Source organism: Oryza glaberrima, chromosome 1 (assembly GCF_000147395.1).
Source record: "Oryza glaberrima chromosome 1, OglaRS2, whole genome shotgun sequence".
NCBI lineage: Eukaryota > Viridiplantae > Streptophyta > Magnoliopsida > Poales > Poaceae > Oryza > Oryza glaberrima.
In genome coordinates this window covers 38,855,643-38,872,798 of record NC_068326.1, presented here as the reverse complement: position 1 = coordinate 38,872,798, position 17,156 = coordinate 38,855,643, and the positions used below count along the sequence as shown (strand labels likewise).

The 17,156-nt window shown below is 38.1% G+C and overlaps 2 protein-coding genes across 2 annotated transcripts; both read right to left on the bottom strand.

Moving 5' to 3' along the window:
- Positions 1-3,070: 3,070 nt before the first annotated feature.
- On the bottom strand, positions 3,071-7,447 carry LOC127763718 (CBS domain-containing protein CBSCBSPB3-like). Its single transcript, XM_052288505.1, has 14 exons — positions 7,183-7,447; positions 6,896-7,058; positions 6,396-6,528; positions 5,888-6,058; positions 5,692-5,770; positions 5,500-5,613; positions 5,294-5,360; positions 5,083-5,188; positions 4,955-5,013; positions 4,646-4,749; positions 4,435-4,556; positions 4,255-4,337; positions 3,681-3,770; positions 3,071-3,583 (listed from the first exon to the last, which is right to left on the bottom strand). The coding sequence occupies exons 1-14, from the start codon at positions 7,332-7,334 to the stop codon at positions 3,410-3,412; spliced, it is 1,617 nt and encodes a 538-aa protein (XP_052144465.1). The 5' UTR covers positions 7,335-7,447; the 3' UTR covers positions 3,071-3,409.
- Positions 7,448-13,103: 5,656 nt separating this feature from the next.
- Positions 13,104-13,798, bottom strand: LOC127757396 (uncharacterized). The gene has a single exon (XM_052282899.1). The coding sequence runs from the start codon at positions 13,578-13,580 to the stop codon at positions 13,329-13,331; it is 252 nt and encodes an 83-aa protein (XP_052138859.1). The 5' UTR covers positions 13,581-13,798; the 3' UTR covers positions 13,104-13,328.
- Positions 13,799-17,156: the final 3,358 nt, after the last annotated feature.

The following is a 17,156-nucleotide window of genomic DNA, read 5'->3' as shown; positions in this document are numbered from 1 at the left end:
GCATGCATGCAAGGGAACCGAGGAGCCGTTCTTGTGTGTGCAGAGAGCAACAAAGCCAAGGCACGCTAAGGGTCTGCTTGGTACAGCTCCAACTCCTAAATATAACTTTAGAAGTTAAGTCTGGAATGGAGTTGTGGAGCTGCCTAAACCCAGCTCCACAACTCTAGTATATTTTGTGAGAGAGCTTCACCAAACTTCACTCCTAGTTTTGGTGGAGCTGAAACTGTTTGGCTGAGCTCCAGCTCCAGGAGCTGGAGCTATGCCAAACAGGCCCAAAGCAAGTTTAATATTATAGCCAACTACTAGCTCCAAATCATCTACAGCTAATCTAATAACCTATTCACACAATAGTTAACTATAAAAATATAATACACCATTAATACCCGGTCCCACCTCTCATAGACACATAATGTTTTGGAGTCCGTGTTGCAGTTGGCTACAAATCTGTAGTCCGCTTTCTTCTCTCTCTTCTCTTTTCTTCTCGATACGTGGTTATAGCTGCTTTCTTCTCTCTCTTCTCTTTTCTTCTCAATACGTGGTTATAGCTGGCTTATAGCCTGCTAGAGCAGGTACAATAGCAGACTATTACGTAGCTGCAAACATATTTTCATGAGATAAAAGATGAGAGAAAATAGCAGCGTGCTACAGATCTTAGCCAGCTGCAGCACGGACTTCAAGACGCAATGTGTGTATGACAGGTGGGATCATATATTAATAGTATAGTAAGCAACTATTGTATGAATTGGCTATTAGATTGGCTATAGATAAATTGGAGCCAATAGTGGGCTATACTATTAAACTTGCTCTAAGGGCAAGTGCTATGTTAGATGTAACTACCATCTCCAAATTTATCTATTTTATTTACTCATGAACTAAGAGACAACCCCATAGAATGTATCACCCCTAGTACACAAATACAAATATCTCTAATACTTTCATACATTTCTTGAAATTTGTGTGGAGCTAGGTTGCCTCTTGAATCTTGATTTAGGGGTGGCTCATCATCTCTCTCCTCACTTCTCTCCTCCACCTCATCACTCAATCCAATGTGACACTTTTAGAGGCAACATATGGGACATTATAGTACTGGCTAATTAATTACATGATGCACTAGCTGCAACTAACCTATATATATGGCAGGCTTTGTAAATATGAATGAGAATTTGAGTTGAGCTGAGTTAGCAGAGTTCCTTCTATACAAGTGTGTTTTGTGTTTATGTTTATCTTTACTAGATGTGTTTATGTGTCTGTTAGTCTTGGGCAAAACCATCAAAGTCGCCGCATGTCATCCTTGAGCAGATAACGTCGTGCGCGTGAAGGAGAAAATGCTCCCATAGGTTCTCGACGCGGCCATGCACCAGCAATTGCAGGCTCGGTTTCAAAAATAAGAAATAATAAATAAGTTGACACTTGACAGCAATGTCAACAAGTAGTCGCTGGTGTTCATACCGAGCCTACACCGCTCTATGTCACGATTTCTTCAAAATTAACTATTACGAGCTATTATATTTTCTCAATCATTTGAGTTTTCTTTCTCTTAACGAGGTAAAGAGCTGAGACGAGTGGATCCAGAGTGAAAATAACTTTTTCCCCCAAATAATTCTAATTTTAGTTTAACGTATTTATATGTTTTTCCTGTTACAGTGTATGTGTAATCACTACTAGAGAACTGATCTTTCTTTGTGGTACCAAAAACAAAAATATTTCAGCTAGATTAAGAACCGGTACTTTGCTCCATGTTCCCAACCCATCTCTCTCGTATTTCGCGCGCACGTTTTTCAAACTAATAAACGGTGTGTGTTTTTTTAAAAAAAATTTCTATACGAAAGTTGCTTAAGAAAATCATATTGATCCATTTTTTAAAAAAATTAGCTAATACTTAATAAATCAAGTGCTAATAAACCGCTATGTTTTCCGTGCGAGAGGGATTTGCTCCCATACAGAAGTAACGAACATAGCCTAAAAATGCTTTATTACCGGTTCTAAGAGTACAAGTCCCTATAAACATTTTTAGTCCCGGTTGATGTTACCAACCGGTACTAAACATGTATTTTTAGTACCGGTTGGTAACATTAACCGGGATCAAAGAGTTTAGTCCCGGTTAATGTTGCTAACCGGTACTAAACATGTTTTCAAGGTTAGTTCAAAAAGAAAGCAATCTCTATCCAAGTCATATATGTATAGTAGGTGGGATGATAACATGTGTGAGGACTGAGGTGAGAAATCTTGAGTTTAAATCCCACATCCCACATATATTTTTGATTTAGTATACATCAATCTAGCGGTGGAGCTTGTTATACTACTATGGTTAGGATATTATTATGAATCTAGTTTTTTTAACGAATATAAATCTGTTTTCTATAGTAGATAGGATCAGTTTTTATGTAGGCCACTTTTTCACTATATTTTATCTGTGTACCGGATTCCAGATGCTCATGAGCATAATCAATCCACGCTCTCTCTCTCTCTCTCATTATACGCTTTTACAACTCGATCACAGATTCACAACAGGTGGTGATCGTGACGCCGCGCATGCACTCGATGTAGAGGTTTTTTTTTAAAAAAAAAACTCACGTACGATAGCATTTTATAAAACTCGTACTTATCAATGATATTTATTGAAATTGGATGTTTATCAACGATATTTCTTGAATTTTCTTAATGATGACCATGTGGAAGTATGCTGCGAGGAAGATTGAAATTGCAAAACAGATTGTTTTGATTGATCAACCACTATGTATGCTCGCGCGCGCTCTCTCTCTCTTATCAAAAAAACATATGCTGTTGACTGTTGTTTCTCTGCCCTATAGAAAGAGTATAATTTACACTTGTTAGCGTTTTTCCAAAAGTCTAGTTTTCACTTTTCAACCTGAATTTTGAAACCTCTCAACTTTGTTATGGAAATTTCAGAGATTGAAGTGATGCTTTGGAGGAGGCGCATCAAATGGAGAAGTTTCACGAATACAAACATGCAGTGGAGACTGATACGAAGATTGGTTCAAAAAATTCAGTAGTCCCACATGCTTGATAACGGATTTTGACTGGAATACAATTTCCGTGTACAAGAAAATTTTCCAAGCTGGTTGAATCCCTTATTTATATAACACAAGGTTGCAAAAAGGGTAGGAAGGCTGAAACAAGAAAACTCAAGAAAAAAAACCTCAAAAAAATCTTTGCTCCATCTGTCTCAAAATAAACCAATCTAAAATTGAATGAAACAAACCAATCTAAAATTGAATGAAACACCATCCAATCTTACAAGCTTTAGCACGTGGAAATTCTTCCTTACCATAGTCCACGCCTTATTGCTGATGTTTGACGTGTTTGTCTCCTATGTATACAACACATCTCACCTTCCGGAGAAGTAATCTTTACAATGTTGATGTGTTGATGTATGTGTGGGAATTAATTATAGTTCAGAACGTTTCAAGTAGAAGATTACCCCCATGCTGGCAACCGCAACTGCACCAGCTGCGATGCCTAGCCGGAGAAATGACCGCCCTGTTTTCACCGGTGAAGTATTTACAAGCGATGTGGTGTGCTCCCCATTGCTCCAGGGCTCATCCATATGCAGCCTCAGAACCTGAACAGGAAAAACAACCTCCAAAAATTAGCGGAATGCCGCAGCTAGGAGGCTGCAAGAACAGTAACAAACTAATAAAGGAATGCTCAGTTGTGACCTTCCATCCAGCTGATCTCGCATGCTGAATTGCCGCACTGAGGTCACCGTCGGTGGTCAGAACCACCCTGTCACCTTCATCGTCATCATACTGCTCAATGCGATTCAAGTAAGGGTGTGTTTAATTCCACGTCAAAATTGGAAGTTTGACTAAAATTGAAAGTTTGAAAAAAAAAGTTGAAAGTTTATATATGTAGAAAAGTTTTGATGTGACGAAAAAGTTGAAAGTTTGAAGAAAAAGTTGGGAATTAAACAAGGGCTAAGATTCAGATTCCAAGACGGTAAGATGTAAAAGCTAGAGAGGTCCGATAAACAGATTCCAACCACATGCTTGCTTGGCTTCTTGTTCACTTGGAGGAACATTGCATAAACAAGCTCGGTTTAAAAGCCGTTTTGTAGTAAAAGTTTCCTTTAAAACTACTGAAAAATATATTCTGAATGAACAGGGAAAATGAAGTGCCAATCAACAAAACAGAATGGGCTTGGTTTTAACATGTTCGATTTTGTATATCTTAAGCACTACATATTACTGTACCTAAATCGCGTGTATAAGTACAACGCAGTTCTGCTCTTACCAGAAGATTAATCCTCGCCTTCTCTTTTTCCATTCCCAGTCTGTACGATACGGCAGAAACAAGCTCATCTAAGCTTTCTGAAACTGTATAAAGGAAGGGCGCAATCAAGTAGAAAATCATAATTTTATACTACTGTATCAACAAACTGCAATCAGGAAATAACGATGAGAATAGACCAACCACAACTGAATCTGTGCATACGCCCTTTTCTATCTTGTAGTTTAAAGGAGAATGAATTGCCAACATGAGGGGGTATATGTTTCCCTTCAGCATTATCTGATGTTGCCATTCGAGATTCTTCACTGCGCTATAACAGAAGACTAACCATGAGGCTATTGAAAATGAATCGCAAACTATTCAACTAAGCAAGTAAAAAAAGAAAAGAACAAACCTACGGGCATCCGATTCCTCTGTAGGCTGCAGGGCAAGAGCTGAATCCCAGAACTTCTGCATCATAGTATTTGCCATACTGTTCGCTTCAGAAGCTCCCTCAACCTAACACAAACAAAGTGACCTTTAGTACATCCAAACTCCAAAGTACTAAAAATAAATGCAGCCACAGGGACTAAAGTGTTATTTCTTTTCATTCAGAATGGATCATTTATCTTGCCGGAAAAATACTGTTTTCTTAGCATGATGGAACACCTAAAAACAATGTACACTGACATGATCTGGTAACGAAAACAAAACTGACCCCTACCATTGAAATAGCTGCATGGGTTAATTGTAGAGCATCCAAACATGCGATGATCTGTCCATCTATTCAAAAGTTAAGTTAGATATGCACATTGAAAAAAGATTTCCCTGTTGTTAGAATTCGGTACTTGCTTTTGTCGGCAACAGGAATATGCAGATATTTCCCGTCTTGCATTGAATGCAGGGCCTCAAGGATCGATGTATCCAATGTCGCACAATCAGGGTTTGTAGTCATAACCTTCAGAAATGTACCAGCATATTGAATCAAATTGTGAAAATAATAAAAATAAGACATGAAAGCAACATGATTTAAAATGCACAGGTTTCAACTTTGTAAAGGTACCTTTTCTACAAGAGTCACATCTGGGGATAAACTTTGGGCCACTAATCGCAATACCAAATCCTTGGAACTACAGTATATCCAGCACAGATTCCATTAAATCACTTTAATAGAATTATATCATAGAAAGCAGTCTACACTATCCTAGTGTTACCATTGAGCAGATAACTGTGTTAAGAAAAAGAAGTTTTATGTAAAGAAAAACATACGTAAGAATTCCTAGCAACATGTTCCCTGTCATGACAACCACTGAGTTGACTCGGTATTCTCTCATTTTTTTGGCAGCTGCTATTACAGGATCTGAAGGAGATACTACTGGAACACTAGAAAAAAGAGCGGTGTGAAAATTCAATGAGAAATAGTTCAAAACATAAGTCTTCCTGGGAATATAGAACTAGTACCTGTTATTTTCTGTTATGATGGTTGATAAGGAAGGCTTGAACAGCTGGTCTCGCAGATTTTCGATAAATGAATGTGGACCTGAAGTAGCCCAAAGTGTAACATCGTTTAATCAAAAGAAAATTGAGTGGAATGCACCATGATTGTTATGTAGAAAATAGATAATACCATATTCAAATAAAACTAAAACAAATTAACCTGGAAAGTCATTTCCCCACTGTCGTTCAACTCCTTCCATAGCAGCTGCTATTGCACTGCCTTGTTCTGCAGCCTTTTCCATTCTTGAAATTGCATCATATAGGAACTTGGTAATGTCCAGCATGGCAATTACCTCACCGTGTTCCACTACAGGAAGATGTCTGAACTTTCCTGTTAATGAATGCCATGTTGCCACAAGAGAGCATTCAGACCCAAAAAGAAAAGGAAAATAATGCACTCAGAAGAACATAAGAAAGAATCTATCTAACTTTGCAATTATCAGGAAAAAAAGAATCTTACTTTCTCCCAAAAGAGCCTAACATTTGTAATTTTGCAAGAAACATTTTTATCAGACATATGATCCCTTAGCCTATATAGCTGCTGAGTGCCTGAGTTTCAACATGGTTCATAGGCCGTATTTGATAAGAAAAAAGTAAATTATACTCCATAAACAACAGTAAAGCGAAGAACAAATGATGATGTTGAGAAGCAAAAATGGTATCAATACCTTTGACCATCTTTTGTAATGCTTCAATGGCTGATGAGTTGGACATAACAAAAACTGGGTTACGCGTCATCGCTTTGGCCACATTTGTTTCGTCAGGCCTGAGTCCCTCTGCTATCACCCGTCCTGATATGTCCTACAAAACAAAAATACAAAAAATCCTTCCGTAAACTTGATCGTCATCATTAACAGCATTAAATCGTCATCATTAACAGCATTAAAATGTTAAGCACATCTTGTTCTACAGTAAAACCTTCAAAACTTATCCGTTTTATGTTATCAAGTCTTAAAGCCCAATATCCCTGAAAATAAAATCTAATTTGTCTCATGTGACATGACAATGAGCTACAGTACCCAATCAAGCTCAGGTTGCATAATCGTCACCGCTAAATCTGAATGACTGATGAATTTCTCTGTAACTCAAAACTGATTGAACACAAAATAAATTGCATTTGGCATTGATCAGTTCAAGACGACAAGGCAGGCAAATAAGTGATTCAGACCTCTGCTGTGAGTATGCCGGAGAGCATCCCGTTGGAATCAGTGAGCAACGCGGCATCCACTCGCTTGAGCGCCATCCTCCGGCACGCCTCCGACACCGAGGTGGCCTCCGGAAGCGTCAGCGCCTTGGCCAACCTCAGCTTCTTCACCGTCCTCTCCGGCGACCTGCGCGCCAAACAAGCACAAAACGCAAGGTCCAAATGAATCAGCACGGGGCCGAGCCAGCCAGGAACGCCTTCCTTGCGGCGGAAGCCATCGCGATCGCGAGGGGAGGGGCGGCGGCGCTTACGGTGCCTGGACGGCCGAGGCGGGCTTGGAGTTGGAGGCCTTCCCATTGGACTCTGTCTTGACCCCCGCCGGAGCTGGAGGAGGCGGCGGCTGCGCGCGGCGGAGCGAGGTGGGCTGGTGGCGGCGAGGCTGGGAGGCAGCGGTGGCGGCCATCGCCTCACAGCCTCAGCCGTGTACGGACGCGGCGGCGATCGCCGGAGAAGGTGAGGGGGGAAGCGGAGGCGGAGGAGGCAGGGGGGGATTTGAAATGGTGGAGTCCAAGGCAAGCTGCAGAGGAGGAGGAGGAGGAAAAAGGCTCGTTGCGTGCTGCAGCGGGAGGGGAGGAGGCGACGGTTGGTGGGCCAGGGTAGGTGTGGGGCCGACCTGTCAGTGGCTCCGTGGGACGGTGGGACCCACCTCGACTAGACGGGTAGTGCGCGCCAAGCGGGGTCATAAGAGGAGTAACTGATTGGCACGGACGGTCTACACGTTGTCCTCTTCCGGATAATCTGTGACCATCTTTGGGTTCTCTTTTGATTATTACTAGTACTAGTTGGGTTCCAATAATCTCCTTAATTTCGTTTTTTGTTCTTACGATCAGACTCTGAATACATGATATTAGTGTTGTATACTTGTAATATATTGAGGTCTTCATCGGTAAGCCAAAAGCTTTGGTTGTATACTTGTAGTACATTGAGGTGCTCATCGGTAAGCCAAAAGCTTTGGCTGATTAGTTAAAGTTGGCTTCTTCAATTCAGCTAAAGAAAATCGGTTGATTGGCTTATTTGGTTTAATGGGCTTGATGAGGATTTTTTTTTGCTCCAACTCCCTTGCGGGCCCTACCTATATTCGGCCGAAAGCTCTTAGCCCAAAAAGCGAGACGATGGGTTTTGGCTATAAAACTTCAACCCAAACAGCCATCCGATGAGACCTTGATAAAGCCATCGCCAGTAGCTTCATTCTCAAAAGAGCATGTTGTTTTGATAACTTGATTGCAGATACAATAAAGTTAATAATGAAAGTAGGCTCGGTAACATTCTGCAAAGTAAAACTAGATAGTAGAGAAATCAGTTTGGAAATTATGGTTTGAAAACCTTTTATTATTAAAATATAACTTGTACATATTATTCTATTAATAGACTAGGTTGTAGGAAATGAATATGATTATAACTACTTGCTCATGTGGTTAGAGGAATGTATCATGGAATAATATTTTATTTAGGCAATGTTGATTTACATTATTGAACGTATTATTGTTATGGATTATTTACTTGTATATGGATAAATTAAATAATTCAATAAATAAACTTAATAGATAGTTCAAAATAAGTGGTCTAACTAATTAATGCAATAGAAGAATTTAAGAAAAATATTTTTCAATGTGTGTAGCAAATAATCTATTTCAATAATCCAATGAATAAGCTGAAAATAATATGACAAAAAACTTAGTCTACCAAGAGATCTACTAACAAAATATATCTCTTAATATACATGGCACGTACTATCGCAAAAGAAAATGGTACAACGTACATATATATGTTGTCCCATACTTGTACTACTAAAGTTGGTTAGCAAAACAGTACATAGCATAGTCATATTGCTCATGAGTTAAGTTTCCTCTCTTGATCGAAGACACGTATAGCTAATTGTACAATCGATTGGTAGCTAATCTGATATACACTGGATAGTTAAATGGTAAAGGGTATATGGTTTTAACTCTGAGATCATGTGTTTAATCCTCAACATGCTCACAATTTTTTTAAAAAATTAAAATAAATCTCATTCTTTAGTAACTAACCCCAATGGATATACTCTGTTCTCCAAATCATCCACCAACACAAAAGCACACGCATTACCCACGGTCCACAAAGAATCAAAATGAAGTGGAGAAAGCGGCAACAGAGAGAAGGGAAGTCATGTGTAGAGATGCTGAGGAAGCTATTTTTCTCCACAGAAAACACGCTGACGCTACGCTGGAAAGCAACTTCGACATATGATTCTGAACTTTTGCAATGTAGCACAATGCATTTGCTTCAAGTCATGTAAAGCCCGAAGAATGCATTGGACATTTTTTATTAAAAAAATAAGTTAAGGGCTGGTTAAAAAATATAAATTATTCTAGTTAAGCATATGTTGCTGGATGATCTAGAAGAGGGAAGGAAGATGAAGCCTGATTGACCAGACGTGACAAGAAACTGTCTTCACCTAAGACCCATTCTGTGGTACTTTGCCTTGAGCATGATTCTCCATCAAATTAATTAATTAAGCTGGTAATATATTCGAAACTCAAAAGGCTATCCTTTTCCAGTTCAGAACCACAACAATTCGAGTATATAAAAGGATAATTACAGGCTACAGCACATGGTTTCATGTCGGACAATGCACGACTTAATCTTCGTTGCAGAAAGAAACAGAGAAGAAATGTCCTGATCTCTTTTGAAACGCACACATGCCTATCGCAAAAAAAAAAAAAGAAAAAAGAAAAAAGAAAAAAAAAGAGGCTATATTTTAATTTGTTTGATAATGTCAGCTAATAATATACGAGTGTTGGCGACATAAGTTTTGGTCAGCGTATTAGTTTTTTCAATCGACGACCTAAAATGTTGAAACACATAATTGTTTGCAAACGGAAATCCGGAAATTTGACCTGAGCTACAGGTTTTTGCAAACAGCGGCACGTTTGAGTGTACCAATTCCAAAATGTTGGGCCAGTTCTCTGATTATGGGCTGAAATTTTAACGGGCTACAGTAGCTTTTACTGCACGAAAGCCCATATAGCAATATTTGCCTATTCGGCCCTTCACTCCTTCAGGCCTCTGGATTCATTTCAACGAGATCCTCATGTTCCTTGTCTTTTACCTCCTCTTTAATCTGTTTTTCTTCCGGCATTTCATACTCCTACATACATTCATTAATTGCTTCTCTTTGGCTTTTGCTCAAGTAAAATATGGTTAAAAATGGATTTACAACAGAAGACAGTTTGTACATCCTAAAGCAATGTACATATATAAGGTTTTTATTGCAGGAATTTGAACTTCCAATTAAGTGAAACCGAATATATATCTTCGAATGAAGAAAAGAAATTTTACTTTTAAATGGGAATCGGGATCGAGGTGCTGTTTCTTATCAGTCTGTTAAATTTGATCTCCTAAGTATACTTCATTTGTCTTGTTAATAATGACAACATTTTCCCATGATAATTAACCTAGCGCTAGATTTGCTTTGTACATATACCTACTTCTTAATTAGCCAGCAACATATAGACATGCATGGACATGGAATGGTTTTCTTTGTTTTGCGTGAGGAATTAATAGAGAGGGATTTATTACAACCAAGGAAAAAATATATCGAAGGAGAAATCAATAAAGCAATATTTCCATGGATAGAGAAATTTGAGACCTCATCATATATTCATCAAGACAAACATACGATCGGCTACAATATATATATCGAGGTTCCTTCTCAAGGAAGATCGATCGAGCCACCGGCCACCATGGGTGTGTCCATGTCCACTATACGTGTACACGTACGTACTCTCGGAGCAATAATTAATTCATTTTCTCCCCCTTTTTGCATTTTTTTCGCTGACATGTATAGTTAAGCAATTGTTTTCAGATACTTATTATTAGTGGACACAATTTGCAATTGCGACCTTAATTTTTTAATCATGATTCTGTTCAATATTATTATTAATTATTGTACATATATATATTTGTACGTACCTAACACTCATTACTTAATTAGTCATAATATAGCAGCCATCTCGGCAAGATCAGGATATATATGGAGGATTATATGTAGGGAAGGATGGAATTATATAGCCTCCATTTCATATTATAGGTTGCATTGATTTTTTTAAGCCAATTTTTTAAAACTATAGTTAACCATGTTTATAGAAAAACTTAATTAGCATGGAATTAGTTTCATTAAATGTAATATTGATTTTTTTAAAAAAAATGTTGCTACATTTTTTTATAAACTTTCTTAAAATTTAAAGAAATTTGATTTAAAAAATCAAAACGGCTTACAATAATAAAACGGAGGGAGTAGACGTTAAAACAAATTGGGCCTCAGGACAAAACAGGCCATCACTGTATCATGTCACAATAGTGATTTGCCTAGAATTTAATATATTTCTCTGAAGGAAGATCCTAATTAAATTAATCTCTAAATTCAGAGGATTGATCGATCTTCAATTAGTTTGTTCTCTGAATAGTCCCTTTTTTTGTTAACCCCTGTATTCAGCTTATATCGTTCAGAGACCTTGCCAGTACTGTATTCTGAATCTTTTTGGTAGTTAAGGTTGACGCATACGATTACACACACATAAATTAATCATAGTTTGGAAAACTGTAAAGGGGAACACATAATTAAGAAACTAACAGCTAGCTGGTACGTAGTGAAAAACGTATCTTTTGAATCTCGATGAAATATCATTTGCATATAGAAGGAGAGATCTAAATCAATAGAGCTATCCATGCATGATGCATATGCATGGACGACAAATTAATTTGCATTGGGACCTCCAGACAAACATGCGATCGATCAGCTACAAGATCGTATTCTCAAGGGAAGACCACCATGTGTCCATGTCCACTATACATACTCAGAGCAATAATTCATTTTTCTCCTCTTTTCTGCATATTTTTTTGCTGACATGCATGCATAGTTAATTACGCAATTGTTTTCAGATGCTTTATTATTAGTGGACACAATTTGTGTTGTGACCTTAATTAATTAATTCCTAAATCATGAATCTTGATCTCAATAGCATTAGTATTGCATACGTACGTATGTACCTAACACTCATATACATTAGGACTTAATTAGTCATCATAAGATAGCAATCATTTCGGCTAGACCTGGATATATATGAATTATACGTAGGGAAAGATGGACTACATATAGTATCCCCTTGGTTGAAAATATGTCTATTTTATTTCGTTAAGACAAGGTTTTGACCAACATTATACAAATAATCATGATTAAGTTTGTTTCGATGCAAATCTAATGTATTTCAGTTTTATGTAAGAAAATCATTACCTCCGTCCCGAAATATAGCTAACTAGTAGAGTAGATGATTGGACATCTCGTAGCTAGTATATACTATGAATTTATACTTTCTATATATTTGATACCCACTAACAATTATTAGAAGTTAAAGCTCAACATGCAAGCATGCCACATCATCACCCACTAGCTATTACTATAGCCCATTTAAAATCCCATACAAGCATGCCACATCTTCACTCAATATCAATTATTATTCTAGCCTATTTTAAATCTCATACAAGCATGACACATCATCTACAATATTATATTATAGAGATCAACAAGTATGTGTCAAACCATCTTCCTCACATTATTTTCTCAACATTTCAACTTTCATCATTTCGACAATATTTAACATATATTCATACATGAATCCCGTAGCAAAGTGCGGGGTATCACCTAGTTTGTAGAAGGATCGGTGTCCAATCGTGTATTAGCTAGGACGGAGATAGAATATCCAAATAGAGTATTTATTGGTCAAACTTTAATTATCTTAACGAAACAAAATATGTTTGATACATATATTTTCAAACACGATGAAGTTAAATAAATTGAATCTCAGGATAAAACGGGCCGTACATATATGCTGCCACAATATATAATGATTTGTCTCGTATTTTTAATCCATTTCTCTCAAGGAAGACCCTAATTAATTAATCTCTAAATTCATCAGATGAAATGATCTTTAGTTAATTTGTTCGATCTATGCATAATCGACCCCTTCCTGTTTCTGTTAACCTCTGAATTCGAAGTTCAGAGATCTGCCAAAGTGCCAATATACACTGTATTGTTAACCTTTTTGGTAATTAAGGTTGAATACGATTACATACAGATAAATCAAGATCAGCAAACTGAAATAAAAAAAATCAAATGAACGCACAAGAAAATATTAAGGGGTAGCTAGTAAGAAACATATCTTGAATCTCAATGAAATAATCATTTGTATGTCGCCACGCAATTTTAGTTTCTCAAACAATCAATTGACCATCGTCATGTCCATATACATGCCTCTAATTGTATAAACAGCACTCAACTCAATTTGATTATCAGACAAATTAACGATATGATTATTTAACAAAGGCAAAGCACATGATCGATCTGTATAGCTCACCCTAGCTAGTGCCTGTCAAGCCTGGACATGCCGATCATGGAGGCCGCCACCGGCGAGTAGTAGTACGTCGTCGTCCTTGATGCGGCCGCCGGCGAAGACGGCGTCGTCGTCGGCCGGCGGGAAGCCATGCCGGACAACCGCACCGCCGCGAGGATCGCCGCGCCGAGCTCCACCGCCACGCGGAAGACTTCCTGCAGCCTGCAGATGCTCCTCCTCAGGACCACCTGCATCACGATCTGGACCACCGCGCAGTCCATGGACGCCGCCGCCGCCGCCACGGACGGCCGGCCGGCGAGCGCCGTCGTCTCGAACGCCGGCCGGTAGCTGGCTAGCTAGCACAAGCCTGGATCTGAAGCTAAGGGGAAAAAATATACGCTCTTTGGTTTACTTCAATTCAAGAAGCTCTCTCTTGTTTGGAAGGGTAGCTATAGCTTAGCTTCTTGCCAAGCGATGGCAGAAGGTGAGGTCGGATTTGTCATCTAACCATCCAATAATAATAATGCAATAATAATTCAATAACAATTTGGCTGATAGCAACAGGCACCGGGGTTACAAACAGGAACTGATATAATGTGATTTGGACGTGTCTTATATTATCGATACGATGCAATTTTTTGGATGACCAAGGATACAAATATGAATGATATTTTTCAAGTTGTAGCAATGGGGTAGTTTGAAATAAAAGGATACATATTGAACTAGTTTTTTTTTAGATAATGGATTAAACCATATTGAACTAACTAGTTGGGATTTGAGATGCATGAAATCACGACAAAACCGAAAAAGAAACAGTTGAGCATTATACAGCAGCTGACAAGTAGTAGCTATAGCAGCGCTGTACAAAAATTGCATACACCAAATAAAAAGGACGGCTATGAATACATGCTGCAGGAGGTAGCTTTAATCGACGGTCACCGGTGGCAGTGTGAATTGGACATTTGGGACACATGATGAGCTCATACCCATGTGGTTGTACCCCGGCTGTACTGTATCTTTCTTTTTCTGTAGACTACTGGTATTTCCTCTATCCCAGAATAAGTTTTAAAGATGGACACGGTTATTAAGAAGGTAGGTAGAAGTGGGTGATGGATGATTGTGATTGGATGAGTAGTGGAGGTAGATGGGAAAAGTGAGGGCCTGTTTAGTTCAGGAAATGAAAATTTTTGGGTGTCACTCGGATGTTTGACCGGATGTCGGAAGGGGTTTTCGGACACGAATGAAAAAACTAGTTTCATAACTCGCATGGAAACCGCAAGATGAATCTTTTGAGCCTAATTAATCCATCATTAGCATATGTGGGTTACTGTAGCACTTATGGCTAATCATGGACTAATTAGACTCAAAAGATTCGTCTCGCGATTTCTCCCTTAACTGTGCAATTAGTTTTTCTTTTAATCTATATTTAATGCTCCATGCATACGTTCAAAGATTCGATGTGATGTTTTCGGGAAAAACTTTTTAGGAACTAAACGGGGCCTGAATGGTGGAGTGTTGTGATTGGTTCGGAAGAGAATGTTGGTGGATAAGTTGTTATATTTTGGGACAAATCCTGAGAGCTAAAAGTTATTATATTTTAGGACAGAGGGAGTAGTAAATTAGTAATTTGTTAAGCAAAGTTGCTGAATTTGTAACGATTTAGGTATGACCTGTACTAAAAGAATTATTTCCCAATCTTTTTTCTCACAAGTACTGATAAGAATATGCTTTTCAGTACTTAAAACCATCATCAGATAATTTGTAGTACTATATTCTTCGCATATACGACCCCTATATAAACATTTTTATAATTCAAATTTTATACACTACACCGGTTTTGATATACGGGAATTCAAACATTTCAGTCAATTAGGTTCTTAATTAGGAGGAAAACCCAAGCAATTTAAAAATTAACAAATAAGATTTTGTTGAAAAAATTCCATGGGAATCCTTCTTTTCCTTCACTTTTTTTGGGTGGATTTTTAGCATGATCTCAAATCTCATGCATGGTTTAAATTCCCTTAAGAAATCGGAGGCACCATCTCTTTATCTATCTACTCAATTAATTAAGAAAATGATTAAAATCGGGCGACCGAGGGAGGTGGGAAAAATCGGTCGCTCCCCCTCCCCCCATGTGTGCGCTCCCCTCTCCCTATCTGAACCCACCCACTTATCCCTCTCCTTGTTTCACAAAAGATGTTTCACCAAGTGTATTTACAATGTTTCATTGTGTATAGTTCTAATGTTACAGTGAACTGAAACATTACATTGCAACAAAAAAACCCACATATTTTGGAAACCCCCTATTAAGGGAATTTGGTTTATTTTTTGTTCCACCAAAAAATGTTTTACCTAGTGTACTCACAATGTTTCACTATGTATAGATCTAATGTTGCAGTGAACGAAACATTCCATTGCAACAAAAAAACCACATATTTTGGAAACCCCTATTAAGGGAATTTGGTTTATTTTTTGTTCCACCAAAAAATGTTTCACCTAGTGTACTCACAATGTTTCACTATGTATAGATCTAATGTTGCAGTTAACTGAAACATTCTTTCGCTATTTGTTGAAACATTGTTTTTATATAAGGTGAAACAACACCCAATTTAAATGAGTGAAACATTTTTGATCTACTTAGTGAAACAATTCCGATATACCTGGTGGAACATCGTGCAACATTTAAAAATAATTCAATAATAAGCTAAATTTTTTTTCGTCGGAATATATCAATGTGTGGTCTTGTTTTGAAGATTTAATTGCAACAAATTTAATGGTGCAGTTGGATCATGATTTGGATAAGTAATTTAGGAGAAAAATCAGTTTAAAATAGTTTTGTACGTAAATCGGGCGCTGACCCGATTTTTCTTGAAATCGTCGGACGCCTGAGCCGTAGGCAGCCCCAATTAATTAGTCTAATGATATTTCTCCTCTAAAATTCCTACGAGTTTCCCGCGGAGTACGTAAACTACCAATTCAATAAATTATGTAAACTACCAATTCAATAAATTATGTTTTAAATATTTATGTAGAATAATTTTATATCTCTTTGTCGCTAAACGGGAACCACGCGTGATGAACTTACTATAGCTTATCATGTGACGATCGATCATTGGGAAAATATATATGGCCGGAAGTTCATCCACAGTGTGTCGGCGAGAATTTAGCAGACAGGCATTGGCTTTAGGCTTTGTTTAGTTGACAAAAAAAATTACAATTGAGATCCCATGCAGTACTGCACATGCAGTACTGCAGACGACTTGTGTCCAAAAAAATATCCCAGCATGCCACATCGGATATGCGAATATAAATTTGAAGTATTAAACGTAGTCTAATAACAAAACAAATAATAGATTCAGCTAAGAAATTGCGAGACGAATTTATTAAGCCTAATTAATCCGTCATTAGCAAATGTTTACTGTAACACCACATTATCAAATCATGGCACAATTAGGCTTTGTCTCGTAATTTCCAAGAGAACTATGTAATTATTTTTTTTATACATTTAATACTACATGCATGTGTCCAAATATTTAACGTGAAAGCGTGAAAAATTTTGTCTTGGAACTAGACATGCCGTTAATTAGCGTATGCATGCACACAGGACCTGGTGGGCCCCAGCAGCAGTGGATGAGGACAGCCATGTGCTCATCCCGCGTTCCTCCCGGTGGCACGCATCTCGAGGCCCCGCTCCGCCCGGACCAACCAACGAACTAACGATCAGCGATCAAGGGGGTGTCGACATACATGGCGCCATCACGATCGATCGATCGACGATTTTTTTCTTTTTTTTTAATAACCATCGACGATCGAATTGATCATCATATATATATATATCGATCGTCGTTTGGCGGAAG

Excerpts from the sequence above, each read along its gene's own strand:
- LOC127763718 (XM_052288505.1), bottom strand. The coding sequence starts at position 7,334 with ATGGCCGCCACCGCTGCCTCCCAGCCTCGCCGCCACCAGCCCACCTCG. Across the intron at positions 6,059-6,395 it reads ATTACAAAAGATGGTCAAAG|GAAAGTTCAGACATCTTCCT; the intron begins GTATTGATACCA and ends ATTCATTAACAG. Across the intron at positions 3,584-3,680 it reads CGAGATCAGCTGGATGGAAG|GTTCTGAGGCTGCATATGGA; the intron begins GTCACAACTGAG and ends TTTCCTGTTCAG.
- LOC127757396 (XM_052282899.1), bottom strand. The coding sequence starts at position 13,580 with ATGGACTGCGCGGTGGTCCAGATCGTGATGCAGGTGGTCCTGAGGAGG.